This window comes from Dipodomys ordii, unplaced genomic scaffold (genome assembly GCF_000151885.1).
Source record: "Dipodomys ordii isolate 6190 unplaced genomic scaffold, Dord_2.0 Scaffold206, whole genome shotgun sequence".
NCBI classification, from domain to species: domain Eukaryota; kingdom Metazoa; phylum Chordata; class Mammalia; order Rodentia; family Heteromyidae; genus Dipodomys; species Dipodomys ordii.
The window spans coordinates 192,224-218,875 of record NW_012267422.1 but is presented as its reverse complement, the minus strand read 5'-3'; the positions used below and the strand labels follow the sequence as shown (position 1 = coordinate 218,875).

Below are 26,652 nucleotides of genomic sequence, written 5' to 3'. Positions count from 1 at the left end.
AAAGAAAAAAGCCGGAAGTGGCGCTGTGGCACAAGTGGTAGAATGCTAACCTTGAACTGAATAGCTGGGGGACAGCGCCCAGGCCCACAGTTCAGGCCCCACAACCAGACCCAAAAAAAAAAAGAAATTGAGGCAAGAGGGTCAAATGATTGAGGATACCCTGGACTACATAGCAAGTTCCAAATTAAACTTGGCTTCATAGAAAAACCTGAGGAATTCACCACTGTAAAGTGATGTGCCTAAATGTGCCCTAATTTAATGATTTTTGGTTTTCAGAATTCATTAAAATGATAACTTAAATGTCTTGACTGGATAACACACCACACACATGTCAGAAGAAAGAATTTAAATGACAGAGTGACAGTCTGCCTCCTTTGGGAATGGAGAACAGTGGTGGCCATTAAGCTAGGGAGGGTAATTATAGAGAGGACCAGAAAGAATGAAGGAGAGCTAGAAACTGTTGTAGATGGGTTTAGTGATTGTGGCCAGACCAGATGGCCAAACCAGGTCAGGGCCGCCTGAGTTACAGGAAGCCAGGCAGAATTTGAGCAGCCAGAATGTCAGTCAGAACAGATGACTTCACCAAAGCCAACAGTAAATACTTACACTTAAGTCATTGAAATGTTTGAGGAGTTCAGGTGCTTTCAGGATTGTGCCTTTCCCCATCTATCCAAGATTTGAAAAGCAACGCAATTTATCACATATCTTTCATGAGTTTACTTACTGTACATGGAAAGAGTGGGATTCTTTACAAAGACAGTGAACATGGGATCTGGGAATGGAGAGAAGTAATATTATGGACTTATCTTTTTTAACCAACTTATAAGTAAATCATAGTATTCATTCCATTTATGAATTTAGACTAAGCAGTGTGATTGGCAGGATGTGATATTACTAACATCACACTGTAGTTGTCAACATCTCAAATATTACCTATACATATCACCGCTATACTATATTACATATTAGTCATCAAGTGGATGTAGTTATTTAATATACCAATAAAAAATAATATAAGGATACCACAAAGTTGAGGTTTTTTTCTTTTTTTTTTTCTTTCCTTTTTTTTGTCTGTCCTGGGGCTTGAACTCCACCTGGGCATTGTGCCTCAGCTCTTCAGCTCAAAGTTAGTACCGTACTACTTGAGCCACAGTGCCATTTCTGTTTTTCTGGTGGTTTATTGGAGATAAGAGTTTCACAGAAACTTTCCTACCAGGACTGGTATTGAATTATGATCCTCAAATCTCAACCTTCTGAGTAGCTAGGATTACAGGCATGAGCCACTGACTGGCACCCCGCCAAGTTGAGATTTTTTTTTGAAGTCCTGATCATATTGACAGAGAATCTTGTTCTAATTGGATAAGATTGACTGTCCCTTATCATCTACAGCAAAGATACTGATGGTGATGTTCACTCAAGAGCCAGAGCATTTAGGTCACATAGGAACTTACATGAACCTCCTGTTTAGAACACATAGCATTTTATATGACCCACCAGCTAAAATTGTTTTCAACCTCTCTCACTTCATGCCATTGTCATCCATTTTCAAGTGTTGTTGTTGTTTGTAATCAGAAATTTATTTACCATATCATGGGATGACAGAAGTTGATTAGTAAAAAAGTTTAAATTTTGATGCTAGAAATTAACTGGCACCGGTGGCTCCTGACTGTAAACCTAGAACCTCAGGAGGCTGAGACCTGAGGATCACAGTTCAAAGCCCAGGCAGAAAAGTCCCTGCGACTCTTATCTCCAATAAACCATTAGGAAACTGGAAGTGACCCTGTGGCTAAAGTGACACAGCATTATAGCCTTGAGCTGAGGGACCACGGCCAGGCCGAGTTCAAGCCCCATCACCAACCAAAGGATAAGAAAACTTTCATTGTTTTGTAACCGTACACTTGATATTACTGTCCAAATAATTTCGTAACCCAAATATGACTAAACAGCAGATCCTTAAACTTAATTTTATTAAATATTAAGAACTTAAGTGTAGGGGCATCAAAACCACTAACAGAAACTTCAAATCTGAAGTTTATATTGTAGGCACATAGACCACCAAAATACGTTCACATGTGGCAAGTTCAAAACCCTTAAGTGACATATAATAAACAAAAAGAAAAAAATACCGAAAAATACTGTTTTTTCCAAGTCAATGCAATATTAAGACCAATTGGCAGATGAAATTGTAAGTACTGGTTTGTAGTCAAATGATGCCCAGATTAATACAAGTACCGTGAAAAAAGAACAAATCTTATAACTAATGAGTTATCACAACTTTATGGCATTCTGTGATCTTTGACTCCTTTGACATTTAGAGATGCTAAACCGACTAGCCATTTGGCTAGTTTCAGAGTTGAGGATTAGTATGCCTCAGGTTCAGAATACACTTCTAAAATTCTAGAGCAAATGGAAGCTCTATTAGGGAATGAGTGGATGTAGGGCTCTTAAAAGAGCCTTTGGTTAGATGACATCTAACACTTCACTTCCCTTGGCCTTGTGGTGACTCTCCGTTTTCTTGGGGAGCAAAACAGCCTGTATGTTTGGCAACACTCCACCCTGTGCGATGGTGACTTTGCCCAACAGCTTATTGAGTTCCTCGTCATTACGGATAGCCAGTTGCAGATGGCGCGGGATGATGCGGGTCTTCTTGTTATCGCGGGCCGCGTTACCAGCAAGCTCAAGAATCTCAGCCGTAAAGTATTCCAGTACAGCTGGCAGATACGCCGGAGCACCGGCTCCAACCCGCTCTGAGTAGTTAGTTACCTTTGCGGAACTGGAGACCAGCTCTAGATGAGCGAGTATTAGCTTTAGCGCGGGCTTTCCCTCCCTGCTTTCCACGTCCAGACATTTGAAATTTTAATTAAAAAATCCTCAAAGAAAGGACAAAAATACTACCAAAATGAAAGTGCAGCAAATATACTTGCTCACCATATTGTAAATTACAACCATTCATTGGCTAAGAGCAAGATTGTGACATGAACCAATCACAGTGAAGAACACATGAACCTTATTTGCATATAACGAACTGGCAATGTGAATCTACCAATTCTGTTTATATTAAATTTGGACTATATAAAATCTAACAGGTTAAAAAATGTTAACAGGTTTAGACATACTTGCATACACGCCCTGTAAAAAATGGACACGCATTTCTAGAACTTTGAGACTTTCAAGGCAGTTCTCATTATCACTGAGCCAAAAAAGGCCGCTACCGCGCCCAAGAAGGGGTTGAAGAAGGCTGTGACCAAGGCGCAGAAGAAAGACGGCAAGAAGCGCAAGCGCAGCTGGTTTTTCATCCCCAAAACCATCTTTTCAGTGCTGTTCACATATTCCTAATGTGCTGTAAACAACTTGGAAACAAGCGCTGTTGGTCTTACCAAAACCTGCACCTAAAACCCCACCTCCAGTAAGGATAGGTCTCACCGAAACATGCACCTAAAACTCCCACCCCCACTACGACTTAGCTCGCAACACGGCACAAACGCGCAGCCCAGATAGTGAAAACAGTGAGTGGCTCTGAAAAGAGCCTTTGGTTTACCGGTGTGGCTGCAGAACTACATTTACTTGGAGCTGGTGTACTTGGTGACGGCCTTGGTGCCCTCGGACACGGCGTGCTTGGCCAGCTCCCCGGGCAGCAGCAGGCGCACGGCCGTCTGGATCTCCCGAGACGTGATGGTCGAGCGCTTGTTGTAGTGCGCCAGGCGCGACGCCTCGCCCGCGATGCGCTCGAAGATGTCATTCACGAACGAGTTCATGATGCCCATGGCCTTGGACGAGATGCCGGTGTCCGGGTGGACCTGCTTCAGCACCTTGTACACGTACACCGAGTAGCTCTCCTTGCGGCTGCGCTTGCGCTTCTTGCCGTCCTTCTTCTGCGCCTTGGTCACCGCCTTCTTCGACCCCTTCTTGGGCGCGGGAGCAGACTTCGCTGGCTCAGGCATGACAAAGACGCAGTGTAAGTGTTGTGAGAAAGAAAAGATGGAGCCATGTGAAGACTGTCCATTATTTATAATGGTTGTATGCAAATCGTGATCCAAGAAAAGCCATTTCTGATTTGAAAGGGATGTAGTGATGTCAATATGTAAATTTGATACCAACAGCTCAACTTCCTATTGGCTCATGACAGTAACCAATCTGATCTCACTTTTCACAAGTCCCTCTAGGACTATAAGTAGCTTCTTATTGGTAATGCAAACCACTCCTGTTCTGCTTTATGCTCTGTTTGTTTCCGCTTTTCCGCACTTAACGTTTTTGCAATGTCTGGACGTGGCAAGCAAGGAGGGAAAGCTAGAGCTAAGGCTAAAACACGTTCGTCTCGGGCCGGCCTCCAGTTCCCAGTAGGACGAGTCCATCGCCTTCTTCGCAAGGGAAACTACTCAGAACGTGTAGGAGCCGGTGCTCCTGTGTACCTCGCAGCAGTGCTGGAGTACCTCACCGCCGAGATCCTGGAACTCGCGGGCAACGCTGCGCGTGACAACAAGAAGACCCGTATTATACCACGCCACTTGCAGCTAGCTATCCGTAACGATGAGGAACTTAACAAGCTTCTTGGTCGTGTGACAATTGCGCAGGGCGGTGTCCTTCCCAATATTCAGGCCGTTCTGCTGCCAAAGAAGACCGAGAGTCATCACAAAGCTAAGGGCAAGTAAAGCTGCTAACCAGCCCTCGATGGGCCACTGGCTGAACAACAAAGGCTCTTTTCAGAGCCACCTACTTATTCATTGAAGAGCTAAAACGCTTCCTTATACTAAAAACATGTTCAGTAAAGAAACAGATCTCAGAACCTTGCTTCGAAAGCAGGCTGGGAAAAACTTCCAAGCTACAAAATTTTTAATCATAAAGGCAGGTACCATACCACATAGTAGTGGTCGGTTGCAACATCAATTTTCCTGAAAGCAAGCAGGCTGCCAAAAACTTGAAGCACAAGGTATAAAAAGCTCAGTATCTTCTGTCCATTACTATATTGTAGTCTTATGAAAGCAGAACAAAAACGCTTGTAGTGTTTCGACCAGATGGTTACTAGGATGTCCCACCAGAGTACTGGCTATCAGTTTGAAGAAGCACCACCATTATCCACCCAACCCATTCTGTCACAACCATGATTCAATAGAGCCGCATAACAAGTATGTGTAAGAGTGAAAGTATCTAATAACGATTGGAAGCAAAAATTCACTGGACAAGCCTCAGAAGCCTGATTCATAAGGGTAACAGTTATGACGGTAAAATATAAAATTGTAAACCAAGTCTTACATGATGCATATTTTCCCATATATAATTCCTCACTGAAGGAATCATTTAGTCAGGCAAACATTGTTCAAGTTGGGAGATCAAGAATAAACATGGTGGCTGGGAAGGTGGCTCAGTGGTAAAGTGCTTGCCTTGCATGCATGAGGCCCTGGGTTCGATTCTTCAGCACCACATAAGCAAAAAGAAAAAAAACAGAAGTGGCACCGTGGCTCAAGTGGTAGAGCGCTAGCCTTGAGCTGAAGAGCTGAGGGACAGTGCCCAGGCCCACAGTTCAGGCAGGCCCCACGACCGACCGGACCCAAAACATATATACATATATTTATCTTTGATCTGTAATATATAGATACATAAATAGATTTAGATATACAGGTTATTTTTGGAGTACTAGGGTGTTTTTTTTGTTCATTGTGGGTCTTAAACTCTGGGCCTGGGCACTCTCCCTGAGTTCTTCAGCTTACAGCTAGTGCTCTACCACCAGGGGTACAGTGCCACTTTTAGTTTTCTGGTGGTTAATTGGAGATAAGAGTCAGATGACTTTTCTTCCTGGGCTCCGTTCCTCAAATCTTAGCCTCCTAGGTAGCTAGGATTACAAGTGTAGCCACCAATGCCCAGCATAAATGCATTTTAAATTGTGTTTTCTATGCTTTTGGTTTTACAGCCACAGTGTTTAATCAGAGAAGGAACAAAATGGAAATAGGAACTAAGGCCAATTAAAACAAGTAAGCCTCCAGTATAATTTTTATTCTTATTCTAAAAGGTGATATACATAGGGCTTATAGTGACATAATTCAGGTAATTGGTACATTTGTGATAAATTCCTTTAGCCAAATTAACAAATAATTATTTGTTTCCATGATTTCAATTTGGTTGAACAATCAAAAAGTAATAAATATCTGGAGGAATATTTGTTCCACTAAATGGGAGTGATTTAGATTACTATCACATGAAAGCCTAGAGTTTCATAAATCAACTGTAATGAACAGTACATAGTGAGATGAGGAAAGTACATTTTACCACAAACCTTTCTGAGGCCTGTAATCTTTTTTACAAAAGATATTAGCCATTCCTGTTTTTCTTACTTTCCAGTCTAAAACTTCTTATTGTACTGGGATTCCTCAATGCAAAAAATATTAAATGATATGGGCAAGATAAATTATCCCACTGTCACATTTTCCTCACTATAGTGATTGAGCAAATACTAGGCAATTTAACTTTTATAGACACTAAATGATAAAGTAGTTTGATAAATACAATAATTAAGTTACAAATAAGAATTTTTTTGTCTTTCTTGAATTTTGAGTCTTCCAGATACATGCATTTCAAATTTACATTCACTTCATTAATTATTTTTATACTTCCACAACTTTTTTACAGTCCTGCCTCAGGTCCTATGGGCTGAGCCTAAGCTTTTGTGCTAAAGGTTGCAGTCTATCACCTGGACTACAACACCAAATCGATGTTTTTTTTTTCTGTTTTGGGTTTTTGTTTTGTTTTGTTTTGTTTTTAAGGATTCTCAATTGGAGTTAAGTCTCATGGGCTTTCTTGTCTAGTCTGGCTTTGAACAGTGACCCTCAGATCTGAATCTGTTCAGTAGCTAGGATTACAGGCATAAACCACTGGAACCCAGTTTCATATTGTTTTTAACAGAAGAGAAATATATTGTACATACATCTAAGGCTTAAATTTTGGGACAATAATTAATTTAAATTTTTTCTTGGAAAGTGACAGAAGACACAAAATACCAAAATACATAGGGCCTGTGTAACAAGAAAAAAACATATTTTGCATTCTCTATCCCAGGAAAATAGATATTTAGCAAAAGGTTAGCATGGATTTTCAAACAGTACCTACCTACTGACATGCTACCTCTGAATTCAAATTTTAGTAATGAAGGGTCCCACACATCCATCCCAGGGGACCATGCAGAGGCAGGCACAGGAGAAAGATTATATTTTCTTCCTTCATACATTTAAAAAGCCTCCCTTCTTTTCTATAAATGCTTCTTAATAATTCTTCATTCTCACTTCAATCCAGTTTCTTTGAAATATATTTAATTCAAACACCCATGCTACCAAGAAAAAGATATAATCCTTGTACAATGGTGAACATAAAATATATTCACTCCCTAGATCATTATACGAATGGCACTGACCATTATACTTGAGTACCTTTTTTTTTTTTCCAGAAAGAAAGGGCAATTGAAATTCAAGTATGCTTCTAAAATGGATAGCAATATTTCAGGTTTTCAAACATTCTCTATGCAAGACAGATGATGGTATGGTTGCAAGAGCTTCAAGACTAGGATTGAAAAGAATGTTTTAATGCTCTAAAAAATTGATCAGTCGGGAAATGAGAAGAAACATACAAATACCTCTCAGGCATTCTTGGAAGGGAATCAAGGGCATTGTTGTGGGAGAGTAAGTTCATTGACCCCGCCTCTCACGCTTTCCCGCCAGTATTTCCTGCTTTCAATAAGGTCCGCAGTGTGGTTTTAAGTATGCGGTTCCTTTAGAAATCGCCACTCAGCTCTTCTTACCCAACGCAATAATGTCTGGCCGTGGCAAAGGTGGTAAGGGGCTAGGAAAAGGCGGTGCTAAGCGCCATCGCAAGGTCCTCCGTGACAATATTCAGGGAATCACCAAGCCCGCCATCCGTCGCCTGGCACGCCGTGGTGGAGTCAAGCGTATCTCCGGCCTGATCTATGAGGAGACCCGCGGGGTGCTGAAGGTGTTCCTGGAGAATGTGATCCGGGACGCTGTCACCTACACGGAGCACGCCAAGCGCAAAACTGTTACAGCCATGGATGTGGTCTACGCGCTTAAGCGTCAAGGACGCACCCTCTACGGCTTTGGAGGTTAAATTACCAGGTTATACTTAACATCAAAGGCCCTTTTCAGGGCCATCTATCCTTTCACACAAAAGCGCTGAACACCTTCGCCTTAAGACTTTTTACTGCAGTCAGGCTAAACCTTTCATGTGCTTACTGGTCTTGGGCTCTTCAGCTCAAGGCAAGCGTTGTACCACTGAGCCACCTTCCTACCCCGGACTTTACTGTTGCTAACACATCGACACGTTTTAAACATCGCGCTAAGCTTCTATACCTTATGGTAATGAAGCATATAAGGTTTGAATACTGAAAACTCATTCAGATCGTCAAGTGGTCTCAAGATTTCATTGACCCGAGATATGCAAATAAGGGTGTGTGAATCGAATCACTGATTGGTTGAAAAAGCCAGTAAAATAACCCAACTGTTTATTAAATAGTTAAACTGATCATTAAGACAATAGATGGAAATTTTCAGTAATTTGCTCACTAAGATCTATTCCATGCAATGTTCTTTGTATATTTCTGAAGTGATCGTAATTGATCAGGTTTGATCGACAAAACCAAAGGAAAGAATTGACGTGGGATACGGAAGTGTGGGAAGTAGCCTTAGTGATGTGTCAAAAATTGCCTCTCTTCCATACATTCAATTCTACTGATATAAGCAAATCTGTAGAGAATTTTCAAGGTTAAGTGGCACTCATTAAACTTGCCAGTCATAAAAAGCAGAGATGACGAGTTAACCATTTCAAAGAAACCAAACCGCCTTTAAACAAGAGCTTAGGAAAGACTGAGGTAGATTTCTTCACTCTAAATGTAATGAATTTAAGGCTTATGAAGATATATTTAAAAGGTTTTTGTGGGGATGCAGCCGAAACTCCGGAAAGCTAGACATATGCTCTACTATTGATTCAAACTACTGAATTCTTTTTCATAAAGAGGGATAAAGATTCTATTTTGTGCAAATAGCGTTCAAGACAATATATAAAGTATGTAAATGTAGCTGATGTAAAGGATTTTTAAGGAAAAAAATTAAGGGGATTGTCTAGCAACCGCCTTTGACCAATGAGAAACTGCATGTAAAAGAAAATCCAATAGTAGAACGCTGAACCACTTCCAACGGAAGAGTTAAAAAAAATGCCCAGAATGCAACCTGAGTGATTTGGTTACGGTATAAATACACAGCTCTTAGGGCCCGTTCTCTTCTCGATTTTTGTCCTCATCTGGAGCTATGGCTCGTACCAAGCAGACCGCTCGCAAGTCCACCGGTGGCAAGGCGCCCCGCAAGCAGCTGGCCACCAAGGCCGCTCGCAAGAGCGCTCCGGCCACCGGCGGCGTGAAGAAGCCCCACCGCTACCGACCCGGCACCGTGGCGCTGCGCGAGATCCGGCGCTACCAGAAGTCGACGGAGCTTCTGATCCGCAAACTGCCGTTCCAGCGTCTGGTGCGCGAGATCGCGCAGGACTTCAAGACTGACCTGCGCTTCCAGAGTTCTGCTGTGATGGCGCTGCAGGAGGCGAGCGAAGCCTACCTGGTGGGTCTCTTTGAGGACACCAACTTATGCGCCATCCACGCCAAGCGGGTGACTATTATGCCTAAGGACATCCAACTTGCACGCCGTATCCGTGGGGAGAGGGCTTAAATAGCTTTCTCGTGGGTATCAAAGCTAAAAACGCAAAGGCTCTTTTAAGAGCCAACACTTGATCTGTAGAAAGTGCTGTAGATGCTCGTGAATGGTGTGATTGGTCAGAATGTCAGCCTGCTCTCTATCACTGACCTACTTGGTCCTAGAGTAATTTAGGTCAAATCAATTGAACCTTGAATTTAGAATGTTCGTTGCTGGAATTAGTCGTCCGAAGGTCTAAGTTTTTCAGTGCTAATCACTGTTGTGATCAGCAGGTTTTGGGTCTAACACATGGGCAGCTGCCAGTCCATTTGAGTCCTTTAAGAAATTGGACATCCTTTGTGTTTTTTAGTGTGTAAATGCTTAGGTTATATAAATGAGATTGAAGGCCCTGCCTGTGGCTTCACGATTTATTGGGATAACAAGGTTTTGTCACGGATTTCACTCCAGGATCATTAAATATTAACTTTATATCCCATTGTGAAGGAATCAGCAGTGAAAACTTACTTGCAGGCCATGCATTGGTGACTCAGGCCTGCAATCCTATGTACTCAGACGGCTGAGATCTGAAAATAAAAACTCGAAGAGAACCCTGGCAAGAAAGTCCATGAAACATCTCCAATTAACTACCAAAAAAGGCAGACGTGTAATTGTGCATCAATTGGTCAGGGCACTGGTTAGCATTTAGTAAAGCTCAGGGACAGCAGCACCCAAGCTCTGAATTCAATCCTCAGGACAGGTTCCGAAAAGGAAAAAAATCAAACAAATATTCTTGAGAAGTTACTTTTCTCATTGTAATCTGCTAAGGCAATTGTGGTTATATAAGGCCATATTTGATTTGATAGTACAGGAAAGAGCAAGGAAGGGTTAGTGATGACATACTAGAAGAGGAGGGGAGAAGGGGACAAAGGGGACTTGAGACATTTTGTATATACAGCAGTTGTATCTATACTATAAAACTTCCCATCTAAGAACTCTTAGCTTATAGCAAAAGGGCATTCCTGAGGGTCTTATTTTCTGTAAAAAGTGGCTATTAAAGTAAGATTTCTTATACTAATACAATTTTTCATACTATATCTGCTAAAAGGAATGGTTGGACTTTAAATGTATACAGTCCTCTAAGATTGGAAGGTTTTATTGTACTGTAGTAAAACTACATATATGTGAACTAATAGAGAAGCATTTAACATCGAAAATTTTTCTTTCTGTGCAGCAGTATAGGTATATGACACAAGTGAAAACACCACATTCAAGGTCTTCCCCCACCTACTCACCCCACCCCACTCCCAAAGGTGGGGGTGAGGGGGATTGCACAAAGTAATGATCAATACCAGACCTTTTAAAATAAGTTGAAACTTTTTTATGGATGATCACAAATACTCACACATAATTCTCTGATATACTCATGTTGGCACGTTGTGTTGTATATGCATTTCTGGATTATGTGACTGCCTTTCAGCATTGTTGGGACTTAAAAAACTCGACTTTGAAGTGAAAGCCTCAGAAACTGGTTTTCTAAGCTACTGTCCTGTCATGGCTCCCTTTGCTCCCCAGGTAAGACATTGAAAACTGTAAGTCCTCTTCCTCGACTGATAATAGAGAACAAAGCCACTTTTCCCCAAAGCAATTTAATGTTCTCATATTCCCTGGCATTACTGACTTGAAACTGTCAGCAACAAAATTCTCTGACCTAATTCCCTTGGTAATAAATCCATTTAAGAAAGAGTATAACCACGATGGGTGGAGAAGGGAAGGGATGGGTAAGGGAAACAAAGGAGGAGGCAACAATGCTTGATAAGAAATGTACTCACTATCTTGCCCTTGTAATTGTAACCCCTCTGTATGGTATTTTCACAACAAAAACAAAAAGATAATTAAAAAAAAGAGTATAACCAAGGGTCAAAAGGAATGAATACCACATAGAGAGGCCAAAAAGAATCTGGACATTATATTCGTTTATTACCATCATTTCTACAGGGCTATCTATTCTTCCCAGAACAGGAACATAAAAAGGCAGTTTACCTAATGGGTCACACATGCAATCCTACCTGCTTAGAAGGCCGAAATCTTAGGTTCATTATTCACTGCTGCTAGCATACTCCAAAAACGTGAGACTCTCAGATCCAATTAACAAGCAAAAAGCAGAGGGGCTATTGCTCAAGTGGTAGTATACTAGTCTTGAGTCAAAAAGTTCAAGGACAGGAGCTGGCATGCATGAGGCCCTGGGTTCGATTCCTCAGCACCACATAAGCAAAAAGAAAAAAAAAAGTTCAAGGACAGTGTCTAGGCCCAGAGCTCAAGTGACAGGACCAGAATAAAAACTAAGAAACAGACAAAAAAAAAAAAAGACGTAGAATATAGTTTTATTTAGGTTTCTGACCTTTACAAATGTCTTCCAAAACAATGATCAGTGAAAATTTTCATTGTCTTTATTAACCTGTCTTTTGTTATATGGATGTCAGCAAAGAACATGACCATTTATAATGGGTGAGCAAAGAGATCATGTAATTTAAAACAATGAATAAACCAATAGGGTTATCTAATGGAAATGATAGCTAAAAGAAACTTAATTCCATTTTTCCCCAAATCTTCTCCACTCCACTTAACCATGACAACTATTAACATTGAAAATATAAAGATATTTTTATTTGCAAAGGTGTACTTATACATTCTTGTTTCAATTTTATACTTTTGCCCAAACTTTAGGATGGCAATTTTTTTTTGGGGGGGGGAGGCGGGGGGTAGACTAGCACTCTACCACTCGAACCACAACAGCCCCACTTCCGGCTTTTTTCTTTTTGCTTATGTGGTGCTGAGGAATCGAACCCAGGGCCTCAGGCATGCAAGGCAAGCACTCTATGACTGAACCACCTTCCCATCCCAGCCCCTAGGATGGCATATTTCAATAAGCAAGGGAATGAACCTCAAAGAAGAAGATTATGTAAGGAACTAAATCTTTATAACCCTGTCTTTCTCATACATAAAAGCAAGTGGAAATAAGTATAATCAGCTTCATTCCATGCAATAATGTAAACCAATTGATCATATCTTAAAAAATCACACAGAAACAGCATAGGAAGAAACAAGGCATATCAACTATGGATTTATTAATTAATGAGAGGAAATACTGTCATCCAATTTTTCAGAAGATAATTATGCAAAAGACATGTAACTAGATTTTTGAATTAGATTACTGTCACCAATGTGAACAGAAGATATTATTATAAAAAAGATACTATGGGGGGGGAGGGGGGAGGCTGGGAAGGGATGTGAAGGGTAAACAAAGGAGGAGGCTGCAATGCTTGGTAAGAAATGTACGCATTATCCTGCCCATGTAATTGTAACTCCTCTGTACAGTAAGTTCACAAATAAAATTAAATTAAATTTAAAAAGAAGATACTATGTTTTCCCATAAACAAACACAATGGTGGAACAGTGACCATTGTAAAGAATACTTTTGTTTTTTGAGAATGGCCAGAATTTAGGAACAAGAGAGTGGCAAATTAAGGAAAGAATAAAGTCATTCTTACTTTGATAGCCAAAATGGGAAGAGAAAAATAGATTCAAGAGGAATCCCTTAAAATACCAACCTGAATTTTTTTGATGACTGAAGGATGTACCTAATTAAGATTTTTGATCTGCCAGCTCCAGTTCAAAAGAACCAATCTATAACCAAGTATACAGGGAAGTTAGAAAGTACAAGCTGGTCCAAAACAATGTTATTGTTTCAAATATAAGCAATACAAAGTACTCAGCCATCAATAAGTCTTAAAAGGGACAAGAAAATCTGACACCTTTTCTATTACAGGTAAGAAGCAGTATGAGGAAGATAGGTTAATTTAGTTACTGAGAAAAAGTATTCCTTTCAGGTTATTGCATCTCCTAAAGCACAATTTCCTTAAGTATAAAATAAGCATTTTAAGTACACCTAATGCCAGTACTCTATAAAAAGGCCAAAGTTTAGCAGCAATATAACAAGTATTTACAAACATTAAATGACTAGAGGAACTAAAACAGTGGGCCCCACCAATAATCCCATGTACTAGGGAGATAGATAAGGAAGATCTCAATTGAAGTCGAACATACAGAAAAAGTTAATGTAACCCCTATCTCAACAAGCTGGTTCAATCTGCCATGCCAATTATTGAGGATTGTTAATAACAGCTCTTGTGTAAGCTGGCCAGGTCAAAACAACCCAAAAGTAACTAAAGCAAACTGGGCTAGGGATATGGTTCAAGTGGCATTGCTTCCCTAGAAAAGGTCAAAAGCTTCTACCACAAAAAAAAAAAAAAAAGGATTAAGTTTGATTACCGTTACTGACCTTGACACCTTATCTTCAGTGAAAGCCTGGCCCAGATCTTTCCCTTTCTGCCTTCTCGGTGATTGATTCAAGCTCTTAGTTTATTTTGTTTTGGGTTTTCTTTTTGTTTGTTCCTCATTCCTGAGGCTTGAGCTCTGGGCCTGGAGGCTGTCCCTGAGTTTTTTTTGCTCAAGGATAGCACTCTACCACTTAAGCCACAGTGTCACTTCTGGCTTTTTCTGTTTCTGTGGTACTGAGGAATCAGACCCAAGGCTTCTTGCATGCTAAGCAAGCTACAATTAAGCCACAGTCAAAACCCTAAATCTCTTATTTTTAAGAGGATTTTTGGCAATTTCACATTTCTCTATTTATCCACATCTCCTTTTCAACAAAGCAATTCTCACTGAACCTTTTTATCTTCTTTAGAAAGGAAAATTATGAGATGTATCTCTGGCTTTGGAAAAAACAGAACTGTTTTGAAAAAGAAAATTAAAAATGTTTTGGCTTTTGTTTTTTATTAGGATCCAGGCCCTGGTGGCTCATTCTTATAATTTGAGCTACTCTGAAGGCTAAGATCTGAGGATTGCTGTTTATAGTCACTCTGGGGCAATAAAGTCCTTGAGACTCTTGAACTCCAAGTGAACACAAAAAATTATGAAGTGGAAGCATGACACAAGTGGTAGAGCAATAACATTGAGCAGAAATGCGATGGGACCACATCCAGGTTGAATTCAAGCCTGATACATGTGAGCACACACACACACACACAAAGCTTGGTATGTAAAATTGAAAGTTATTAGCTGTTGAAAGGGATATAATAGTGTTCTAAACAAAGAAATAAATCAACAGCCATTTCAATCTTGAGGTTCAGGGCTTCAAGACTTGTGTTGTGGATTTGGTGCTATCATTGTTATTGTTGGCAACATTAGAATTTTAACTCAGGCAGGGTATAGAATTATAAAAGGCAGGTGCACTACCGCTAAAGCTATGACTCTAGTCCTCTTTAAATAAAGGTTTAAGTACATAGACTACGTGTAAAAGATAAGACAGGCAGTAACATCAAAACACTTCCAATTTTTCAAGTACATATAGTCATATGTATGTATTTCTTTGGTAGCATATTAAAGCCCAGCAGTAGGAATAAAAATGTCAGTTTGAAGAACACCACTTCAAAATCCTGCGACTGATGTTAACTCACTACTGAATTGCATTTTAGATGTACTTTTTGCTCTTACATCCACAGTTCGTGTTTTCAGTACTTATCACCAAGATGAAGTACTATCCAACAAAGAGTAAATATAAATATGTGCAGCGATAAAATGCTAGACCACCCAGACTAAATCCTTGTTCCTACAGCTTTCTTTGTCCAACTTAGGTGCCACTGGCAAACCATGCAGCATTGTCAAAAGCTTGGTTTCCCTCTCGTGTACTGACCTAATAGGTAAGTGGGGACAGAAATCCCCGGCTCCCTAAAACCATGTAAATAATCTATGAAGAAATATGGATGGAAGAGTAAATATGAAAAATGGACAAAGAGCTGGAGGCACAACGCGCCGACTTCGAGCCAGGCCAGCATTCCAGGGCAGCGAGTTCGAACCCCGGTATTGCGGGTGGGAAAGAATCGCCGCCAAAGATGTCCTTTGTCTAGCACAGTACCTTGGAATTCCGGAAGGGGGTGGAGGAGGAATATAGATTCGAGTACAAAGACAATTAAAAAGGAATTGCCGAAAAGAATTCCTCCTTTAACTGGTCGTTAGGGGAGGGAGAATGCTGCGCCGTGAATGGCTGCCTGCACACGTAAGCAAATTTTAATATGTCAATCTGTGATTGGTTGGGCACTCCCTCTTCATAAAAAATAAAAAATAAAAAGAACGTCCAAAGGTATGTCATGATTGGGTAAATCTCAACCGAGTCACTAACACACAAACCCCAGGCCAATGGGAAAGCGAATCTTACGACACCGGCCGAGCCTATAATAAAATTCCCGGATTGGCTTACCCAGAGTCGACTCTTTTAAGGTTTTAGGCGCGAAAAACAAGGACGTAAACGCCCTCTTCTCCCAGCACCAGTTCTCCACGAGCGTTCATGCTCCGCCCCTCCTCAGCTAGGGACTTGGGCAGCCTCAGATCAAAGCCCAAACACGCAGCGCAGCTCAAAATGGCACTTGAAAAAAAGGGAAAAGAAAATAGGTCCGCTAGGACCAGCATGAAAGACACCGTAGGGAACGCATACACATAAACCCTTTAAATTATAGAATAAGGGTTGTTGCATCTGACACCTCAGAGCCCCAACCTGAAAAGCCCACTATAACTCGGCTTTAAATTGTCACCCAAAGCTCAGCTCTTTTGAATTGAATGTGTGGGTGGCTCTGAAAAGAGCCGTTGAGATTTTCACAGCAGGGCGTCCTACCACAACCTTACTTCTTCTTCGGAGCGGTCTTCTTGGCCTTCGTGGCCTTGGGTTTGGCAGCTTTAGGCTTGGCAGCCTTAGGCTTAGGGGCTTTCGCCTTTGCAGGACTCTTGGCAGGCTTCTTTGGCTTGGCTGCCTTCACCTTTTTCGGGCTCTTGGCAACTTTCTTGGCCCCAGCAGCCGCTGCAGGCTTCTTCGCCTTCTTAGGGGTCTTCTTGGCGCTCTTTTTAGGAGTGGCGGAGCCAGTCGCCTTCTTCGGCTTCTTGGCTGCGCCGGCAGGCTTCTTAGGCTTAGCCGCGCCCGCCTTCTTGGCCTTGGGCTTGGCCTCCCCGGAGGCCGCCTTTTTGTTGAGCTTGAAGGAGCCGGAGGCGCCGGTGCCCTTGGTCTGCACCAGGGTGCCTTTGCTCACCAGGCTCTTCAGACCCAGCTTGATGCGGCTGTTGTTCTTCTCCACGTCGTAGCCGGCTGCCGCGAGCGCCTTCTTGAGCGCGGCCAGAGACACCCCGTTGCGCTCTTTGGAGGCGGCCACAGCTTTGGTGATGAGCTCGGACACCGGGGGTCCGGTCGCCTTGCGCTTCCCAGCGGCAGCGCCAGCTTTCTTCGCCTTCTTCTTCGCAGGTGTCTTCTCCGCAGGTGCGGGGGCTGCGGGAGCAACAGGAGCAGTCTCCGACATCTTTCTGCCTCGTAAGAAGAGCCAAAAGTAAGCTCAAACTGTGAGAATGGCTTGTCCCCTGCGCGGAAGGCTCTGGGTTTATATAGAGAGACGCTGAGTGATGATTGGTTCCCTGCTCCAAGCACTGCGCGGCTGGAAAAGGACTCCTCGGCTCTGCCTTGTGACTGTGTTTGTTGCCACTTAAAAAAGAATAAAAATATTAAAAATCTACGAACGAAATAACTAGGAACTTGTGGAAAACTGATCCGAGAGGGTTTAGGCTTCATAGTTGCCTTACTTTCTACACCTAGCATCAAAACTGGCATTCTGAAACTTCCCTGATTCCCCCAACTCTCTTTCAAACTTCGGTCAGATTCAGACAACTTTCGGGTTTTCCTTAAAAATACAATTTCTCCGGGTTTCATTTGCAACTGCTTTTATCACGGCATTGTTCTGCGCATTCTTATCTTCCCAAAATCATATAAATAAACTTCATTTTACTCAAGTGATTAGGAAAATTAAGTTTTTTCGCAGGAGCAATAGCACAGACTCACCCTCGAGCTGTTTGCACCGATCTAGGAATTGGCACTGGAATAGAATGCTGTATATACAGCAAGGATGATTATTTATTAAAAGAACAATATATTTTTAAAATATTTGAGATGCCAAAATGTAAATTGGGTTGATTCGCGTGTTTTAGTGATTTAAACTTATTCAAGAAGATGGGGCTAAAACTGTTCCATTCTACTTCTAAGGAGTTCTAAGCAGATTTTTCAAACCTAGAATAGATATGAGTGAACAAAAAAAAAGGAAAAAAGAAAGCGCAACTGACGATTAATAGAATAGCATGATATATTTTATTAGATGTATAATAAAAATATTGACATAGCATTCATCTTCATGTCCAATTTTCTTAATATTGTAACGACTGACGCCTTGTTTTAAGGCTTTTGCTCTCTTATATGAACATATCTGTATATTTCCTATATTTCAAGATTGTAATTCAAATCTTAACGCTGCAAAACTGACCATAAGGAAAAAAAAATCTATTTCTGAAAGTTGATATCACTGAGCTTACTACGCTATAATGTGTGTACCCAATGACCTGAATGAAATTTGAAGGCAAACACGAGTGACCATTAATGATCTCATTCATCTTATGTTACAACACTCCTGATAAAATTGTGAATTGTTATATAATTAAGCAAAAAAGTAATAGTGTCTAAGCAAATACAAAAATGATGCCCTATATTTCTTACAATGAACAAGAAATGTATTTTGTTGTTTCCTTAAGCAATTACTCATTTTTCCAAGCAACCATTCTGGCTTTATTCCAAACAATCATTTATGGCTCAATGATTACTTGAGGCTTTTTTTCACATAATTGAAGGCAGGTTGATCAACTTCTACCATATCATTTTTCCAAAAATGTACTAATTCCACAGAAGCAACTTCACTTAAACAATTATTTATTGGGTGACAAGACTGGAAGCAGTGTTTAGGGCCTAAGGCCATGCTATATAGCATAAATATAAACAAATCTGTTTAAACGATGTCATCTAACAGAACTGGATGAGAAGCATCAGTAACTCCTCTGAAAAATGTAGTAGTTTGAGAAAGGGATGGTTTGCTATCATGTAAACCATTATGTGAATGAGTACCAATTGTCACAGGCATTATATAGGACCTTTTCTTTTTGGGTATATACATTCATGTTGCCGAAAGCCTAGACCTAAAGATAGAATTAAAATGCAACTGTGAGTATGATTGCAATAATAATTACAGTTGAATTATTGATGTTTTTGTTAACCAAGTTAACCAAGATATATTTGATTAGCAGATATCACCATTAATTCTCTGCCAAACCTACTGGATCTCATGATCAAATTCACAGTAAATGAGCTACTGACTAATTCCAATATTTTTTAAAATAAGTTCTTCCGTTCCTGGAGGGCAATACAGGCTGAAGTTAGCCTTAATAAATGCCCAAGAAATATTACTGTTGTTCAGTTGGTCATTCTACAGGAATTATTCCTAAGAATTGCAAAATGGAACAGTGCATTTAAAATAATTCACAAGAAGTAAACACAGAATAAATACCAAGAAAGAGAATTGGGGAAAAAAATAATGAATACAAAGAAAGTAAAGCTTTGTTAGAATCAAATGTGTTCAGAAGGTAAGTGAGAAATGAAGTCTATTTTAACTTCCAGTCAGGGAACCTTACGTGGAACCTTACAGGGAACCTTACTCCTTTTAAAGTACCTGATGCCCTTTTGGTGCCTCCATGCAAGAGAGACTAGGAGATAAATATGTCTAAGCAAGGAGGTACTTGAGGTAAGTTCTAAATTAAGGAAATGAATACTTTGCTTTGCAAGCACTTGAGAAATAAGCACCATCAAAGAAAAGATTTTTATTTTTAATTACCTGTCTAGGAAATAGAAGGCATTTGTCATGTTTGAACATATCACACTATGATTTTGAGTACATTGCCTCCGTAATTTATTATTTGGACATTTCACAGAATGCATCCAAGCTGCTTTTGTTAATCCTATTATCTAGCAAATGCTGTTCACTGTGATACACTACATAGCAGTAATGGGTGGCAAGATCAGAAGACTCAAGGCCAAGTTTACACACACAATGTAGAAAAGACCTACTTCTCCAAGCCTGGAATTCTTTACATTGCAGACAGTTTCTAAATTGAACAAAGAAAAGTACAAGTAGGGTCCTCCTTATCAGTACCTATCTACAGAAAAGAGTGTACTGTATATACTATTGTCAAATACACAGCTTCATTATGGGCAAAATGGATATTAAGTTGTAAAGCTGAAAATCAACTATGAGAAAAAAAATTGCTCGGATGTTCCTCAGTTTAGAGTGCTACAGCACACGCGCGCACATATATGTGCACTTTTTTGTTGTTTTACAAATTGTAAAACAGGTTGGATGTGTACGTAACAGTGGGGAGACATGCATGTTCCAAGAGGTCGCAGAGACCTGGATTCAGAATTCACATGGTAGGAGACACCCAATAAGATGAAGGAGAGGCGGATACAAAACTCTCCTTCCCGCCCGCGCCATTTCAGTTTTCTAAAAGGTCCGCATTGCTGATATATAAGGAACTGCAGAGGGCGCTTTAAGAAGCTGGTTTTCAGCAAGGTTACACTATGTCTGGTCGTGGTAAGGGTGGCAAAGGCCTTGGGAAAGGCGGTGCTAAGCGCCACCGCAAAGTCCTTCGCGACAATATCCAGGGTATTACAAAACCCGCAATTAGGCGCCTGGCCCGCCGTGGCGGGGTCAAGCGCATCTCCGGCCTGATCTACGAGGAGACTCGCGGGGTACTGAAAGTGTTTCTGGAGAATGTGATTCGCGACGCCGTCACCTACACCGAGCACGCCAAGCGCAAGACTGTCACCGCCATGGACGTGGTCTACGCGCTCAAGCGCCAGGGCCGCACCCTCTACGGCTTCGGCGGCTAGGTTTGGCTGCTGGCATTTTTTTAACTGTTCTAAAGGCCCTTGTAAGGGCCACCCATTTAATCATAAAAGGCGCCTCACTTGTGTATTTTTGCAAACATGCTTGTATGGGTGATTTCAGGCGCTACAAGGACACTCGTGGGCCTTCCTGTAAGATGGAAGCGCCACTAAAGCTCCAGCTCTCCAAGTGAAACTGTAGGTGGCTCTTAAAAGAGCCTTTTGGTTTTACGGCTGGGACTGGTGCTAAGGAACGGAAATTTAAGCTCTCTCTCCGCGAATGCGGCGCGCTAGTTGGATGTCCTTCGGCATGATGGTCACACGCTTGGCATGGATGGCGCACAGATTAGTGTCCTCAAAGAGACCCACCAGGTAGGCCTCGCTGGCCTCCTGCAGCGCCATCACAGCGGAACTCTGGAAGCGCAGGTCGGTCTTGAAGTCCTGCGCGATCTCGCGCACCAGGCGCTGGAACGGCAGTTTGCGGATCAGAAGCTCCGTCGACTTCTGGTAGCGCCGGATCTCGCGCAGCGCCACGGTGCCGGGCCGGTAGCGGTGGGGCTTCTTCACGCCGCCGGTGGCCGGAGCGCTCTTGCGAGCGGCCTTGGTGGCCAGCTGCTTGCGGGGCGCCTTGCCACCGGTGGACTTGCGAGCGGTCTGCTTAGTACGAGCCATGAGGACGGTTAGAAAAAATTGGGGAATCTTTCTTTCTCATTAGTATTTATAAGGGCCAAGTCTTGCTGATTGGTCCGAATCTTCAAATTCCGCGCCATGCATATTTAGACAGGCCTGATGATTGGCTACCGGTCTCAAATTTTAAAAATATAGATCTATTGAAATGTTTGCTATCATCATGTATTATATGTATAGCTTGCTTTTCCTTCATTATTCTCTTGTAGAAAAAAGCGAAAGTTAACTTGTTAGGCATTGAAAAACCGCGCATTTGAAAGTAATTGTTTTCATTCATTGTAATACTTTTGGGACTTTTTTGTTTTTTATTTTTCATTTTATTTAATACTTTTTCTTTTTTTATTGTGAACATACTGTACAGATGGGTTACAGTAATTACATAGGCAAGATAATGAGTACAGTTCTTATCAAGCATTGTAGCCTCTTCCTTTGTTTACCCTTCACATCCCTTCCCAGTCTCCCCCCATCCCCCCACCCAATCCTCCCCCCCCACCAAAGTTGTAAAGTTCGCTTTCCACATGACAACTTTTTATTTAATACTTTTGTTTTTAAATGCTTTAGCAACATATTGCATAACTCTTGGACAACTGCGGTTTTTTCCCAGACGCTAAGCTCTTTACGAACATTTATAACTATACTGCCTTTGAATTGTGCAGAGATTTTGATCGTAAAGCTTTTACATTTAGTTTTCCCATATGTGACCAAAGTGCACAAGAATTAAGCCTTGGGCATTGAGATATCTGATTTCTGTATTCTATTTCTTAATTGTTCATAATTTTAAGCGGAAACAAACTCGGAATGAAGGTTTAAATTTGTATTTCGCTTTCCTTACTGTTAAGCTCTGAACCTGGAGACACAGACCTCATAACTTACATACCACTGTATTTTGGAACAAACTACTAGCATTCAACATTCTTAAAGTGGGAGTCGGGGCCAGTGGCTCACACCGGAAACCCTAGCTACTCAGATCTGAGGATTGCAGTTTGAAACCAGCTTGGGCAGAAAAGTCTGAAAACTGGAAGCAGCGCTGTGGCTCAAATGGTAGAGTGCTCAGTGACAGAGGTAAGGTTCCTTGTTATCAGCTATTTGATTTGCAAAAAGGCTTTTCATAGGCTTATATCCCCTACTAAGGGATGGAGAAAGCTAAAGATTTTTGCATAACAATCCTATATAAATAAACTTTACTGTGGTTTTCGGTTTTCCTCTCTGGGGGCCTGAACTCTGGGTCTGGGCACTGGCCCTCAGCTCTTCAGCTAGTGCTCCATCTACCACTTGAGCTACAGTGCCACTTCCGGCCTTTTCTACTTATGTGGTGCTGAGGAATTGAACCCAGGGCCTCATGCATGCAAGGGAAGCACTCTACCAACTGAGCCACCTTCCCAGCCTGGACTTTTCTTTTTAAATATTAAAATCAGCCAAAGCCCATTACCATCTTGAACTTTTCATTATTTATAATGTAACAGGGTGTAAATGAGAGAAGAATATGAAGACCTGAAGTTAAATATACCTAAATTTATTCATTTATTTGCTGACCGTTCATTAAGCTTCAAAAAGTACTTACTAGGGAACAAAGGAAAAATATTATTTTACCTAATAAAACTTTGCTAGAAGTACAGTATACCAAGCATTGTAGTAACAAGTTTTGCAAAAGAGTTTATTCCCAAAGTGACCAAACCTAGAGGTGGAGGACCCAAGACTCCAATCATCTGAATTTTCCAAGGAATTAGGTTTGTGAATACTTGTGAATAAAGATGGAGGGTAATCTGACATGCATGTGCCGAAGTATGACTAGAAGTCACCAGTACATATGAAATTATACTTCATGGCCCTTCATGCAACACATATTCAGAAAATTGTATTAGCATGATCTAAGGATGGAGTTTTCAACTTCATGTATCAGAATGTCATCCATTAGGCACCTGTGTAGACCTGAATGACTTCTTCATAAAATTAAAATTAAAAAAAAAAAGGCTATCTCCTTTTTCTTCTGTAACAATGGGGCTTGAATGCAGGGCCTTGGGCTCTTACTTGGCTCCTTTGGTCAATGTTGGCATTCTATGCTTGACCCACTTCAGGCTTTTTTCTTGTGAATTGACAAAACAGTCTCATGGACTTTTCTGCCTACACTTGGCTTCCAACTATGATCCCCAAATCTCAGCAGATTTCAGGCTCTCTAGTAGCTAGGCTTATAGGCGTGAGTCATTGGCTCTCAGCCCAACCAGAATTCTTACTAATAGTCCATTGCTATTTCTATCAGATTACCAAAGAATACAGGGAAAGACTTTGAGAGCACATAATTCAGCTTATAATATCTCTTACATGCTTTTCTCAAGGGCCAGCCCTCTCAGAGCTCAGTGTCTTATCTCCAAAATTGTGTACATGAAGCTGGTATGTACAGCCCTTTAGTGTCAAATTCCACACTACTGTGAAAGGCAGATTAGTGCTGAGCACCTGTGGTTGGTGCAGTAATTAAAGGACACATTTATAAAGGTGCAAAGGTAGAGTTATCAGTCAGTGCCTTTAACCTTCTGGAGTTGAATGAAAGGTACTAAGTTCTACTGGGCCTGTAGGTGGCGCTCAGTGACTGTGGCTGGTGTGGTATTTAAAAGACCCTGTTTTATAAAGGCTGCATAGGCAGAGTCATCATCATCAGTGGTCTTCAAGTTTCTGGAGATGAATCAAATCATCACATTCTAGTCTAACGGGTGAAGTATTATAAGGCTCTTTCTGGTACAGAGTCAACCTCAGACACAATTAGGAACTCCAGTCTACTGTCAGAGCTGCTAACTATGATGAATCTGCGAGGATAAAGAGAACATCCTTTACTGTGTTAATAATAACAATATAGGACACAGACCTTTCAAAATAAGACAAAGTAAAAAAGATATAACAAAATTCAGGTATCTTTAAATTACTGCACATAAATGATAGGGTAAGACAGAGGGGAAAAAGACAGACAAACACAGACAGACAGAGACAGAGAGAAATGGGGCTAGGTAGGCCTGTAATCCCAGCAACTCAGGAGGAGGCAGGAGGATCATGAGTTGTAAAGACACCCATACTGACTGCGCTACATACTCTTATAAGAACAGAAATTAGAAAAACTCTTTTCTGCATAATGATTGTAGATATCAGCAGGCTTACTAGGAAAGGAATTACAAATAGGAGAAAGTAGTATGTATGTGGTGTGTGTGAATAGCACTAACTCTTGGCCCTTACTTGCAAATAAACTCTGTGTAATCTTGCAAAAGTAAAACCTAACTGGCTATTAATTTAATCTCATTCTTCTCCTTGGCCCACATTAAAACATTTCCCAGCCTTTCTTGTAGTTATATGTTGCCTTTTAACTGAGATACAACCAATGATATGCACATAAGAATAAAGTTTAATATTTCCACTCTAGAGTATAATAACCTGGACTATAGATTTTCCTTGCTTTTTTCCCCCTAAGACAAATGTATAAACATGTTTTGAATATCGGAACCTTCTGGGCTGCAGAAACATAGCTTGAGGAAATAGAAATGCAGCATGATTTACCACATTCCATACTCTAGGAGAGTATTCCAGGTTCAGGAGAAATATTCACATTTCCTGTGTATGCTTTAATTGCATGGTACCTAGCTATGCTGGAGACAAAATTTCCTCAGGAACTCTCTGGAAACTGCATAATAGACACCCAAAAATAACACTTGACTAGCTATTTTTTAATCCTTTCAAATGAACCTTAAAATTATCTCAGAAAAAAAAAGCAAAATATAGTTGGTTTTCCTCTCAGTAATAAATCAAGGAAAGAAAAGCTTTATTTAGGAACCCAGAAGGACCCAGACTCCTGGGTCCTTTCTCCTCATACCACTTTTCAAAAGGGAGAGTAACTAACTAATAGTCTAGAAATGTTAATGGAAGCCCCTGCATCTTGTATTGATGGGACTGTAGTCTTGCATCCAATTGTAACGATTAAGAAGGAAAGAGACTTCTGAAGATTCAGATCCAGATTAACAATTGTGCCTGTGCCTGTACTCCCACCTATATAAGAGACTATGACCAGAAGGATTATGATTCAAAGATAACTCCAGAAGAATACTTTAAGAGACTCCAACTGCAAAATAACAAGTAAAAAGTGGGCTGGGGATGTAGTTAAGGTTATACAGTGATAGCAGAGCAAGTGAGAGCCTCTCTCTGAGTTTTAAATCATACTAGTGGGAAAAAGAAACAGCAACTGAATGTGTTTCAACTTTATCATAAATAATTTTATTTTAATATATTTAACTTTGTTTTAAAGATTGCCTGGCACCCATAGCTCATGCCTGTAATCCTAGGTACTCAGGAGGCTAAGACCTGATCTCCAATTAACCACCAAAAAGCTGGCTCAAGTGGTACAAGTGCTATCCTTGAGCAAAAAAGCTCAGCAACAGTGCCAGGCCCTGAGTTCAAGCCCCAGAACTGCACATGCCCACACTCATATGTGCACGCGCGCACACACACACTATGGGAAATCTGACATGTTAAATTGAAATTACTTTGTACCTAAATACAAAAAATTTAAATTATGGTTTTTGCCACTATGTCAAAACGTTTTTGTTGTTGTTTTTTTGTTTTCCCTATCCAAGCTGGCTTTGAACAGTGATTCTCAGATCTCAGATTCCTGAGTAGCTCAGATTACAGGTGTGAGCCACCAGTGCCCAGCAAAGTTTAGGGTGTGTTTTTTTTGTTCTTTGTTTTTTGTGGGTTTTTTCGTAAAGGTGATATACAGAAGGATTGCAGTTACATAAGTCAGGTAATGGGTGCGTTTTGGGGTTTTATTTAACTCCCTCCCTACTTTTCTCCCAGTTTTTTTTTTCCTCCTCCTGGCCTCCCTCCCCCTCCCCCACATTTTCCACAAAATTTGTAATGAGTGTCACCACTGAATTAGTTCACCCTTTGTCCCACCATCTCTGTGATTCCTCTTACCCCAAAACTTTTGTGGAGCTTCACTACATGTTGCTTAATGGCAATCAAATGAGCAGTTTCATTTGTACTCATTTATAGATACCTAGCATAATGAAGTCTCAGAAAGTGTACTGTTATATGAAGCTATTTGAGAAATATCACATTTGCTATTCTTCTGAAAAGTAAAACAGTAATATTGATTTTGCAGATGTCCAGATCTCTTTTTTTAAAAATTAAGTAAATTACTGCATAACATTCCTTAAATACTAGTATGACTGAATCAGGCAGTCCTCCATGTGCTGAAGAGTTCTCTGTTTCTGCCTCTTCCTTTTTGTCCATTATCTTAGCAATGTGTCCTCAAGAATCTGGAAGAATATTTGGAAAATTACAAGAATAAATCAACATGGAGTTAAGACAACCCTGGTTTTAGACAATTGAGTATAGCCCAAAACCTCAAGTATGTCCAAACTTGGAATGGGGTACAATGTTTCTTCACTGTGGAAAAATCTT

At 40.8% G+C, this 26,652-nt stretch overlaps 5 protein-coding genes and 1 pseudogene across 6 annotated transcripts in view; 2 read left to right on the top strand and 4 right to left on the bottom strand.

Moving 5' to 3' along the window:
* LOC105999998 overlaps positions 1-26,652 on the bottom strand; it is a 43,164-nt gene that overhangs the window by 1,570 nt on the left and 14,942 nt on the right. The gene's annotated exons all lie outside the window — the stretch shown is intronic.
* Positions 2,000-3,179, bottom strand: LOC106000026 (annotated as a pseudogene).
* LOC106000028 (histone H2B type 1) lies at positions 3,561-3,944 on the bottom strand. Its single transcript, XM_013035211.1, has one exon. It carries the CDS (start codon positions 3,939-3,941, stop codon positions 3,561-3,563), a length of 381 nt encoding a protein of 126 aa, XP_012890665.1. The 5' UTR covers positions 3,942-3,944.
* On the top strand, positions 4,230-4,671 carry LOC106000021 (histone H2A type 1). The gene has a single exon (XM_013035204.1). The coding sequence runs from the start codon at positions 4,257-4,259 to the stop codon at positions 4,647-4,649; it is 393 nt and encodes a 130-aa protein (XP_012890658.1). The 5' UTR covers positions 4,230-4,256; the 3' UTR covers positions 4,650-4,671.
* LOC106000013 (histone H4-like) lies at positions 7,795-25,023 on the top strand. 2 transcript variants are annotated; one of them, XM_013035195.1, is made up of 3 exons: positions 7,795-8,083; positions 9,262-9,635; positions 20,212-20,535. In XM_013035195.1, the coding sequence occupies exons 1-3, from the start codon at positions 7,795-7,797 to the stop codon at positions 20,533-20,535; spliced, it is 987 nt and encodes a 328-aa protein (XP_012890649.1). The 2 variants fall into 2 exon arrangements, with proteins under 2 accessions (XP_012890649.1, XP_012890651.1); XM_013035197.1 differs by lacking the exons at positions 7,795-8,083; positions 9,262-9,635 and adding an exon at positions 25,004-25,023 and having other exon boundaries at positions 20,219-20,530.
* Positions 16,312-17,110, bottom strand: LOC106000014 (histone H1.3). The gene has a single exon (XM_013035198.1). The coding sequence runs from the start codon at positions 17,075-17,077 to the stop codon at positions 16,412-16,414; it is 666 nt and encodes a 221-aa protein (XP_012890652.1). The 5' UTR covers positions 17,078-17,110; the 3' UTR covers positions 16,312-16,411.